The sequence below is a fragment of the Xiphophorus maculatus genome, chromosome 9 (assembly GCF_002775205.1).
Source record: "Xiphophorus maculatus strain JP 163 A chromosome 9, X_maculatus-5.0-male, whole genome shotgun sequence".
NCBI classification, from domain to species: Eukaryota; Metazoa; Chordata; class Actinopteri; order Cyprinodontiformes; family Poeciliidae; genus Xiphophorus; species Xiphophorus maculatus.
The window spans coordinates 6091924-6104601 of record NC_036451.1 but is presented as its reverse complement, the minus strand read 5'-3'; the positions used below and the strand labels follow the sequence as shown (position 1 = coordinate 6104601).

The following is a 12678-nucleotide window of genomic DNA, read 5'->3' as shown; positions in this document are numbered from 1 at the left end:
CAATTTTACATTTGACCAAGTCTGATTTTTCTTTTTAAGGACAATAAGATATAAAAGATAAAAACAGAATATATTGCAGGTTCTTTGATAGAGGTGGCAAATTTTAATGCAACAAAAAATAGGAGAATAGATTAATCCTATTTATACTTCAAAGGATATGATTAAACTTTTCCAACTGCATGCTGGTTAATGTTTTTATAGATAAAAAGTGTTAAAGTTTAATTAAAAGGAAAAAAATAATCAGATTCTACAGTATATTATTGAGTCAGTCTTTACCTTGTGTGATTGATTAGTCCATTTTTATACACTAATCTGTGAGAAAAACATGTCTGATAATCCAGACTGATCAATTAAAGATACAAAACATCAAAAATGAAGACGATTTATGTTAAGCCAATACTTAACACAGAACAAAATACTAAACGTACACTGGAAAATAATCTGAAATGTAGATTCTTTTCTATATCAGGATGTCATAACATGATAATGTCACAGCCAGCAACAAGCCTTTTTATATCCAAGGCCCTCAGAACAGTGGAGTTATTTTTATAGAATCCAGGTGCAATAAATGCTGTTTCCCTTTTCCTGCCTCTACAGAAAAATACACACTGCTGTCACTAATGTGTGAATAGAACATAGTTTAAGAACGTAGACAGCAACGAAAGTTGATCAGGCAACTTGAATCTCCTCAGAGACAGCTGGTAAATGACTGATCGTATTCCAAGGAGTATTTCTGAGATTCTCTTTTTTATGTTTTAACTCAAAAATTGACGGTATCACTAAATGTGATTATACTTACCTTAAAGGTTCTCTGAAATCTAAAGGATAGTGATTGGTTTATAAAGTAATAAAGGGATTAGGCCCTGAATAGATCTCAGAGTTGCTGTTCAGGTTCAATCTATTCACTCAGTGTTTCCAGGATCAGAACAAAAAGAAAGGAAGTAGCGTTCAGAAAATAGCATTTTTGTTAAAGTTGATTTAAAAAAACAACATTCAGTTTCTTAGAATATTAGACCACAATTTTTTTTTTAATACAACAGTGACTTGACAGGTATGTGCAAGACGGTCACTGTCACCGTTCACAAAGAAGATAAGGTTTAAGAAAGCTCCATCCCAATATATGAATGGACAATTACTTAGAAGAAAAAATATGGTGGAAAAAAGGGCACAATTAACACAGCTAAATCAATCTTGAGAGGACTTGGTGAAGCCCAATCGATAATTTGGTGGATTCAGAATTGAAGGCAAGCACTACATGACAAGTTATTTAAGGCCAAGTTTCCATAATGCTGATTTTTTTGAGCCAGGATCGTTGGCTTGTGTTGGTCCACTGTGTCTTATCAAACCCAAAGTGGGAGCAGAGATCTAACAGCACATTTTCAAGCTCATCATGGTTACCAGTGTCCATTTTCTAGAAGGTTTTGGCACCTGCAAGAACGGTCAAAAGCTCCAATATAAAGTAACAATGGGAACTATCAGTCTGACTGGCCATCAAAGCTAACCTGACCTAATTATCAAGAGGAAGATGAGACACCAAACCCAACAATGTATAAGAGCTGAAGTCAAGCAAAAGGAGCCCAAACCATAAATATGCGCATACGCTGTACAGAACATGAACATATTTTTCAGTTGCAAAAATAACATCCCTATTCTGTGGGAAGCAAAATTTGGGGTTTTTCATTAACTGTAATATTCAAAACTAGTAGATTGGAAAACATTACTCTGTGTGTAAAAGATCTAAGTTATGCATGAGTTAAAATTTTTGAATTAGATTATGTAAATATATTTTTAATAATGTTAAAAATTATTGCAACTGGGTGCAACTGGGTTGTACCTATTTGTTTATGTTGCTTAGCACTGGAAACAACTCACTGAAAACACACGATTTCCAACAAACTGTTGGCTTTTTCAGATCAGTACATTTCTAAAATGTCTTTTGCATTTTGCAGTTTCTTTTTCACTTTCACTATTATTCTTAAAACTTTGTCTTTCAATGTAATTTTTCATTTTTCTCTTTAAACCGCTTACCTGTGTAAGAATATCATAAAAAGTTTCCTTGTTTGAAAAAAATTAAAATAAGAGGCTTTCTGGATATTCCTACAGTCCTTTACTTTAGCATGTTTCTGGTCAGAGTGATTTATAAACCAAAAGCTTGTAATCACTTTAAAGTGACAGAATAAAAACAAATAGGCAGGCCTGTCGTGTTTATTGGATGCCCAGCTTTGACTTACAGAATTTCAGATGTAATGTAGAGGAACACAGAACATCTAATGTAATTTAGTTATCGCATCAGGGAACGGAGGACACCCCGTCATTTAATAAGGTAACGATGAGTCTTTGCAGAGTGATGGAAATCACATTTCCCTGTCAGTGAGGAATAGTTTCGCTGAGATGATCCGTCCCTCCTGGAAATGCTCTGCACTGTACAAGCAATCCCATTCAACCATGCTGACGTCAACACATGTACACTACGTCTGCACTGATAAAAAGTTAACCTGAAACCATGCAGATTTTGTAGACACTACTTCTGCTCTCCGTTCAGTTTCAATCAAGTCCAATCAGATTTGTTGGATTTGTGTTGGAAGGAAGGTAATGAACCCCTCAGAGAGTTCAGACCATGATGAGAGCGTGCCGCTAAGAACTGCCATAAAATATAGAGTAAGGTGATCTGGTCCGTTCATTATGTGCGGAGCAGTGCTGGAGAAGGCGTACGCGCAGAAACACAAAGACTGAGTGGGAGAACGTGTGAACATGTGTGGCAGCGCTTTAACACAGAGATCTTAGTGGCTAAAACTGATGCATAATTGTTGCACCTGACGCAGTGTGTGTGGCTATACGTCTGGATGCCGGGGTCCAGCATCAGGCGCGGACAGCAAAGAGGAGACGGTGGAAAAAGAAGGAAAAAAAAAATAGCAGCAGAAACATTTTTCTTTAAGTTGATAATGATTGTGCTTTAGAGGTTGTCAGGCTTACCAGCAGTAGTCCAGAAGATGCGGAGGCAGAACCGGGATGAAGATGTGCTGCCAGTACATCGGAAAGAGCAAAGCCGCTGCACCGTGGACGCATGCAGTTAACTACACACAGAAAGACAGGAGGGGACACCGTCAGCCCAACTTTACATACAGAGAAATGACTTCTCACTGTTACAAACACAACAAAACCACAGCAACTATTACTAACAACATCTAGGCTAATAAAATATGCTTTTATTTTAGAGATTTACATGTTCATTTCAATACATAATGATATCATTGATTGATTGTTTTAATCTGTCATTCAGAATGGGAAACAACATGAACACATTTCAAGCATTTTCCTTCTGTGAATCTTGATGATTTCAGCTTTCAGCGGATGAAATCCCCAAATTCAGAAATATTACAGCAGACCAAATAAAATACATATTTTACAGACAGAAATATCAACTAAAAAGGGAAAAAAAAGTTTGTTGATCTGCTGTACTTTATGAAGTTAATATTTTACCTGGGCTCTTTTAGCATGAATTACTGCATCAATGAGGCATGTGGACTTGCTGATTGCTATTTTCCCCTCCTACAGACTGGGAACTTTGATTTCCAAATTAAATACAAAATTTACTTTCATCTGAAAAGATAAATTTCTTCTTTTTTTTTTTCTCCTTAGCCCAATTCAGCACTTTTTCTGGATATGTCTGTGTTTTTTTGCTCTTGAAACACTGACTCAATCTCCACTTTATACCTTACAATTCTCCTCTGAACTCTTGGATAGGCTTGGCATTAGAGTGCTCTCAAGGCTGTGATCGTCAGTTTCTTTTTTCTGCCAGTTTTTCCTTCCACTTAACTTTCCTTTTTAATTCATTTCATATTTATTTTATTCAACACAGTGTCTCACTGAGATAAAATAAATAAATTAATAAAATTTTCTAAGAGAAACCTTAGAAAAATTTTGCCAGTATGACAAAAAATTCATATGTTCTTTGGAGTCAGTGACAGTGGGCTGACCAAATCTCAAATCAGCAGTCATTCACAAAAATTGTGTGAGCCACAATTACTTTTTGAAATTATTGACAGAATTTAATTGTTGATGATAGTATAACTTACTAACAGGTGCCTGTAATTATGCTACTCATTGAAAAATTGAGGTGAGAATAAATAAAAGCCATAAAAAAATAAACTTTTTATAGAAAACAGGGGGGAAAAAAACAGATTAAAACCTAAACAAGCAGGCTGGATGTTTCCTTGACCCTGATGAAAAAGACAATAGAGGAGAAAAGAGATCGGCATAAAATAGGGAAAATATTTTGACCTAATGTAAGGCAACATTTGTTTTAATTAAAGTGTTGTGCTCTGCATTGATTTTTTGTCTAAAAAATATGCTTTTCTATTATAAATGAGAAAACAATGAAGTCAAAGTATTTCTATTGAAGAAGGGTTTGTGCTGTGACCTGCACAAAAAAAGACAACAAAAGAAAGGCAAAAACAGCACTGACAGCAGCCATAAAAATCTGAGAAAAACGGAGAAATGACTGGGGAAAAAATGGAATAATTAACCTCGTTTTTAACAAATAATGAGCCGCAATCATGTAAGGATGACATTGCTTTTCAAAGAGCCTTTTTACATTGTCAAACCAATATTACACTCAGAATTAAAGTCATCGTCTCCCATTGTCTTAAAGCAAGCGGCCCCCTCCTTTCCTGACATGACATGTCACAAAAACTCAGCAATGGTAATGACCTGCAGCACACACACACTCACACACGCCTACACAGAGAGACGCAGCAGGAGACAGAGGCGTTAGCTCATCCCCCAGATTAAAATAACATGATTAAATATGGAAAGAGAACAGAGGTCTGAGGGGCTCCTGCGGGACTTCATTAGGGCAAATTGCCAAAGAATGAAACATGAGTTAGCCAAGAGAGACTGCGGGCTAGGCCAATACCGCCGGGACCCCCGCAGCAGCAGCCGCCGTTATACCGCTGCAGCTTCACAGCCAAAGTGTGAAGCGGACACACACTATCACACACGCACAGCTACCAGGAGACCCCCCCAGCTCGCTGACACGCAGAGTGTCACAATTGACCGGCCAAAAGCCGGAGAGCGCGGTGGCTGAAAACAACCGCAGCCAGAGGAAGAGATGAAGAAAAAGATGAAGAGGATGTGGGGGGCATCCAAATACACCCTCTGATGAAGCTCAGGCATCTAAGAAAGAAAAGAAGCATTCATGTGTTCGTGTGTCCAGCCCCCCACCCCTCCTCCATTTGTTTTAACTGCATTCATTTTTCATATCAGCCGGCAAACAAAAAGCAATGATTTTCTTTCTTATTGTCTTTCACACACAGAGTCCCACAATACTTAAGACTTAATCAACATTTAATTGGTGTCTTGCTCTGTGTATCTGCATATGCATATTCCTGCTTCCTGCTGTCTGGAAATGAAACAACAATGCCACACTCCTGTCAGGATTAATTTCTTGGCAAACACTTTGTTTTTTTTTGTTAATTCTGAAAATAAATCAATGCGATGAATATTAATAAGCTGAACTGAGTGCGCTAGGCGAAAAGAAGGGCTATCAAAACTATCACACCCTTCTTCCGTCTAGTAAGGGGCCATTAAATCGTGATGAAGAGGGGTCACCAATCTGCCTGCGGACCTACGCTGAGACACACACACACGCACGCTGAGTGAGGAGCCAACAGGCGGGTGGATTCCTCCTCTGGGAGTGCGAGACAAGCCCCAGCCATTCGCTGGTACCAGGAGGTAATGGCACAGAACACCTCGCTAACCAACTCCAATTATCTCCACTAGGCCTCAAGGTGAGCCCCCCAACTGGCATGATTTACTCTCAGGTTGAAAGTGAAAACAAGTCTCCCTCTCTCTCTGTCTCGCTCCGGCTCAGGCTGGGTGGCTGGGCTCGGGGGAGCTGGCTGGGAAAGGGAGTCCGAAACTTGGATTATGATTTATAACGCAAATCTAGATTACGCTCCTCTTTTATTTGTTATCTTCAAAGCGATGGAGGCAACAGTGTCCTTCCTTAGATAAAGGAAGTTGGAAGGAACTCCACAGGAATAGTTCACATATTTGCTTCTCAAAACTCTTAGATTAATACAAATCCCTGTGTCCTTGTCCAGGTTTTAGAACAAATGAGGCAAAAAGTAAAACGGGAGATAAATTGAAAAGAAAAAAAAATAATAACCCCCCGGTTTTTCTTCATTTAGAGGAGAGCTTCACATGAGAGTGGGTCATGAGAGGCTAAGGCTGATAAAATATTTGCCAGGCTGATAAATAATAGATGAGTGGAGCCAAATGGCTTACACGCTCCACAAAAGACCTGGGTGCTTAATATTCCATTCAATGGAGAATCACAGATACAGTCCCCAAGAACAAATACAGGATTAGGTGCTGGGTCCAGTCCTTGGGGACCAGGGCTCTGCCCGGTAATGAGGGGCTGCCTGCCTCTTATGCTGTGTGTGTGTGTAGGGGTGTGTGTGTGTGTGTGTGTGTTGCCCCCTCCGCTGAGAGAAGCTAACCGATTATACAGCGACAGCCTGCTTCAAAAAGCAGTCAAGGTCTTTGGTTCTGCCCTGAGAGCTTTTTAGTGTGCTGTGGCTTAGGCGGAAAGTGGCCAAACGAACGACGGTTTCTGCAGACCCATTCAGTGAGACTAAAGGACGGACGGGGGGCGAAGGGGGACAGACGGAGGGACGGAAAGACAGAACAGAGGGGGAGGAGGGGAAAGTTGGTGAAGAAAGAAGGAATAAAGAAGGACAAGATGAACGCAAACTTTGACACCGGAAGCCAAACTAAAACTCAGAATTCAGACACCAGTTGGTCAACTTCCAACTCTAAGGTAACATTCACACAACAGGCAAATGCAGCCCAAATGACCCCCAAAAAATCGAATCTGTGCCACTTCCATATGTGGAATTAATTTGGACACATATCCAGTTGTTTCAAAGTGTCTTCAGTCTGAACAGTGATGTTGCATTTTATCCAACTTTCATACATTGTTTACATCATACATTGATGTAAACATTGTATGAAAATTATGATTATGAACTTGGAAAAGAAGTCTGTCACTGAAGCACATCACTCCACTCTTACTCCTGGGTCTTACTATACATCCAACAAAAGTTGCAGTCAATGCTGCACAAAAATCTGTTGCTTTTTTTTTATTTCTGTTATGATCTTGTAACAATACTTTCAGCTTTCTTTGCTGAATAAACTTTAAAATCGATCCATAGACGGCATATTACTTCCGTAAACAACGCGCTGCTGCGTGACGTCATCGTTCTTCTTCTGCACATGTGGGTCGATTTGGGGTCATAAATCTTTCACACAGAAGTCTCACTGCGGTCGGGCTTGATTAAAGGCATGAACGACTGAAATTGAGCATAAAGACCTGCTGTGTAAATCCAGTCTAATTTCGTACTTCATGCAAGCAGCAAACAGCTCAGTATTTCATAAAGTTTTGCTTCCGCAAGTTATTAGAAACTTTACTCATCATTGTTTTAAATCATCACAATGTCCCCAATACCTGAAGTGATCTTAAACAACTCAGCCACTAAAATTTACATTATATTTGGAGATCAGGCACAGTGAACCATGTAATCCAACGGATTAAATGCATGCTGAGGGTGAATTCATGACACTTCAAGTATAATAAAAAAACAAATATTGCATCCGAGCAGTCTTTTGGGCCTGTGAAGTTTCACACATTAAAACTGCGATGACAACTGCGATTCAAGGTATTATGCAGCTCTAACACAAAAATAAAACTAATTAATATTCACTTACAACAATGAAGACAAGTGTAAATTACATTAAAAACAAATAGAAAGATTTCAGCACAGTTATCAGCGATCTTGGCTGTTATCAAATGTCTTTCCAATTTTCAGAAGATCTTGTTTTCTTCTTTGTTACTGAATGTAGTTCATGTTTGCAAGAAAAAAGCATTTTAGGAAAAAAAAAAATCCATACTATTTCTAAAATTTTACATTAAACCACACTTACATAAACAAATGGGCAAAAGGTTAAGTGAATCTGCATGTGTAGCAATTCATTATTATTGATGCCATGCACAAGTATTCATACTATTCAATTAGTTTCCTTTTTGTCACGTCCCAAACACAAACCTCGGTGTGCTTTACTGTGATTTCATAAATAAATAAATGCGAAGTGAAGCATACTAGTAAAATGGAAATGAAATGATACAACTGTTATTTAAAATAAAAATCTGATAAATGTTCATATGTATTCAGCCACCCCGAACCAATACTTTGCAAAGCAACATTTTGCTGCAGTTACACCTACATGTTTTGTGGGATATGTCTCCACCAGCTTTGCACATCTATAACTTTTATTTATTTATTTTACAATACAGCACTAGCTCAGTCAGCTTGGATGGAGAGCATCTGTGAATGTCAATTTCCCATCCTTGCCCCAGATTCTCATTTGGATTCAGGTCTGGACTTTGGTTGTGCCATTCTAACACATCAATATGCTTTGATACAAACTGCAGCTCCAGCTGTAGGTTTAGGGTTGTTCTGGAAGGTGACCCTTCACCTCAGTCTCAAACTTTGCATAAAATAGATTTATTTCCAAGATTCCTGTTTCACTGTCCTGGCTGACGAAAAGGATCACCACACCATGGCACTGCCACCATCATGTTTCACTATGGGATTGTGAAAACATGAAGGTGGCAATAGATAATGGAAGAAGTTGACTGAGTTTGAGTTTTGAAGTTGAGTTGTTCTACTCACAGATTTGCGAGTAGGTCAGAAAGCGACATGACCAGAACACCTTCTTGTGGCACACATGTCTTGTGGCACACATGTCTTGTGGCTAACTGCGCACAGGATTCCTTCTTGTAACGTTTCTATAAAGACCACAGTTGTAGAGTAAAGGACAGAAAGTTGTCCCGTTAACAGATTTCCCCAGCTGAGCTGTGAATCGCTGCAGCCCCTCCAGACTCACCCTGGGCTTCTTAGCTGCTTCTTTAAATAATGTGTTACTTATCCTACTATTCAGTTTAGGTGGGCAGCCATGTATTGGTAGATTTACAGCTGTACCATACTTTTTTCTTTTTTGGATAATGGATTGAAGTTACTCAAGGCTTGGAATATTGTTTTATAAGATATCTCTACTTTAAGATTCTCCATGAATCCAAATTCAAAAACATCTATTTTTCTTGTATCACTTTTAAAAAAAAATCTTTCTCAGAGAGTTAAGACAAAAAATATATTTCTGCATAAAGAGCTTGAAAGCGAGGAAGGAATGGCAATAAAAAATGAGATTCTAGTTATGTTATGTTCATCTCCAGGCTGTATTCTAGAATACTTTTTACAGAATGTGTAAAGGCAATGGAGAACCAGAAAATCACTGAATCCCTTAGTTTTGTAGTTTTATATTTTAAATTACTGTCTAGATTCAAGCAACTCAAGGCATCCAAAATATAATTTGTACCCCAATTTAAATTTAGTTTTTTTTAATGTAAATGATTCCTGGCTGTGGTACAGATGGACATTGTGTATACTGTTTTTCTGTATACCTGTGTTGATCTTTTTTTTTTGTTCTAATAATAATAAAAATAAAAATAAATAAAAGAAAATAGAATAAAATTTTCCATGACAGTGTTTGGTCATTATTGTTGTCGATGGACAATGTGGCCTACACCAAACAGCTGGATTTGCACCGAGATTCAACTACACACATAAAGACTGTTAATTTATTGAGGAGCATCAGAGTAAAGGAGGTTCAAAATTTCAAGCCACACTTATGAGTTTTATATTTCCCTTCATCATTATGCACAATTAAGTGTTATTTTATGTTGCTCTGTGTGAGGAAATTCTAAAATATATATATTTACCTCATGCAGCTCACATATCAGCAAACATTTTCAACCCACATCATTATTCTTTATTGGATGCTGAAGGAACATAAAATCGCTGAATCTCATTCACGCATTTTGGAATAAACAATAAAGCAGACTTAAAAGCTATAAAATATACTCTGCTTTTCCATACTGAAGTGTCTTACTGGACTTGTTCGACTGTGAAGAAACAGATTGCGGAAGAAACCGGCTGCTGCTCCAGGCGGTGTAATTTAATTTGACAGGAGGAACGGTATCAACATAGCTGCTCTTGACCTTCTCACACCAGCTTTAAACGCTCATTTCCCCTCAACTAGCATTTTACTTCCAACTCTATCCCCACACATTTGCCAAACCCAGTCCTGCAGTGCCTTGCAAAAATATTTATATGAACTGAAGGTTTTCACATTTCATCACATTACCATTACAAACTTCCATGCATTTTGTTGGGCTATATAATAATAGATGGTTTTTAAAATTTGCTGCAACTAAAGTTGTGTGCACTCATTTTCATCCCTGTTTACTCTGATGCACCTAAATGCAAATTCTTTATCAGGGGCACATTCAAGAGGACAAGTATGTGGGGAAAGAATCTGTTAGCAGAACATACACATCACATATTTGGCTTTGGTGGCAGCAAAGCTGAATTGTTAAGAGGAATTCAAAAGAGGTCATATAGGGGAAACGGCAGATGAGGAAGAAAGTGCAAAACAATGTGTGAAAAAAACAAACTAAATGACCCCTAGCATATGCCCACTGTGAAACATTGTGGTGACAACGTTAGCTGGTCAAAGTTGACGGTAAGATGGTAAATAAGGGACAATCTTGGAAATAAAACTATTAAAAGCGGAAAAACCCAGAATTACAATGGAATAATTAAGATTGAAGCATATTTATGTGATCGAATGACCTAATCACTATCTGTGGGAAAACTGTAAAGCTGATTTTCAAAGATGCTCCCCATCCAGTCTGACTGAGTTTTGAACGATTCTGGTAAATCTGAAAAAAAAAAAGAAAAAACGGGCCATATAGCCGCCAAGGTTCTTGGTATCAGTTACATTTCCCTCTTCTTCCTCATTTATCCTGTTACTTTATCACTGCATTGGCCCTTCCCTCTCTTATCCTATGCACTAAGTCACCAATTATGCATGCTCTGCTTTCCACTGTGCTGACAAACGTTGATGTCAAGCCTCGTAAGGGCACAAAAATGGGTATATTGCACTAGGAAAGAAGTAGAGGGCATTCAAGGCGGCGCATGTAGCCGCTAACACCAGGCCTCCCACACAGGAAGACAGAAGGCATGAGGGGAAAATAAAAACACCTGCAAGAGCAAATAGGGGAGACTGTAGTAAGATGAGCCATTTTTCATACTTAGGATCACTACACAAAGGCAACTTTGGTTTGGTCGCTAACTTGTATATCCACATATATTTTACGATGTTGTGCATGTCTTCAAACAATCAGAAACAGTTTTGAAAAATAGCATGTTAGAAAGGGTTGCTTCATGGTTCAACTTACCCGTGTATGGGGTAAGTTGAGTGTAGATGTGGGGTAAGTTGAACTGTATTCCCTAAAACACACACACCACAATCCTCTTCTCCAACTCGACCCCAAGGGCTAGAACTGAATCCTTGGCAAGTTGAAGATCCATGTCATGCTAGCGGCTCAACTTAACCAAAACTACAATTTTGACTTTATTTGTGCCCACAGCTAAAAAGGAACACTTTTATCTTTGGTTTATGACCTCATGTTATAACTCATACATAGCACAACTGATTTATAAAACATATACTGTATATACGTATATATATAATTTTTATAAAAACTTTAAGAAATCAAAGTCTAACCACTTTACCCATGAGGTTCTTACCTTCACACACTTGAATAAAGGATGCCTTCCTCCTAAGTATTTGATCACATGATCAGTGTTTTTTACCGTTTCCTAGCAATAATGGGAGGCTAAGTGTACCCCAGCATCCACTGTTCAAGGAAAAACACATGCACATTTACAGTCCCACCAGCAACGCACAGGACACATAAGGAAGGGGAAGTTTATCGAGGACAAGCAGAGGAAGGTACTGAGGGAGCGGGATGCAGGGGGAGAATGTTCCAATGTTCTGCAGTTGCCCAACAACTGAAGGACACATTAGGACTCCCAGGAAGAGGAAGGCGATGTCAGAAAGAAAGAGGTGTAGCGAGAGAGTGAGAGACAGATGGACAGAAAATAATATGTCACAGGGAAAGTATAACTAACACAGCAAGAGCTGGGAGAGGCAAAGAGAAGTCAGCGAGAGAGAGAAGAGGAACAACAGAGGAAAAAAGCTGGAAACCAGGAGACAGCTGGCACTCTAGGGCACGGTAGATGGATAGCTCCTTGTTAGCATAGGCCTGACAGCCTGATGAGAGGGCTGCTGTCAGCCGGCGCTGGCCGATAGGCAGGGCAGAGGCTGGAGGGGGAGGCTGGGTAGATGAAAGACACGGGTGGGGGGCGGCGGCAGCGGTGGTGGGGTCCTCCCTACTGACTAGTTAGAAGAAGGGCCGATGCACCCCTATTATACGGGCCTATGACAAGGCTGCACACACGGCTGGCTGCCGCCCCCTGCACCACCACCAACTGGCTTTTTAAAAACAGCGGTACCATTCACCTCTGGTCACAAAACAGCAATAAGTCAACTGGCGCATGGATGTAAGATCATGATTTATTCCTTTGCTTTCGGCTGCTTGCAAGACGTGGCAGCCATGTACCGACAAACTGACATGCGGGGTTCACTGGGGGCTTTAACACAGGCAGCACCTTACGAAGGCAGAATATATATAAATACATGAGCTGCGAT

The 12678-nt window shown here is 39.3% G+C and overlaps 1 protein-coding gene across 2 annotated transcripts in view; it reads right to left on the bottom strand.

Annotated features, from left to right (window-relative positions):
* Positions 1 to 12678, bottom strand: part of dennd1b (DENN domain containing 1B) — a 141091-nt gene that overhangs the window by 56343 nt on the left and 72070 nt on the right. For both annotated transcript variants that reach the window (XM_023339654.1, XM_014469446.2), the window contains one exon: positions 2974 to 3074. In XM_023339654.1, coding sequence (XP_023195422.1) covers positions 2974 to 3074 — 101 coding nt within the window. The remainder of the gene's footprint in view (positions 1 to 2973; positions 3075 to 12678) is intronic.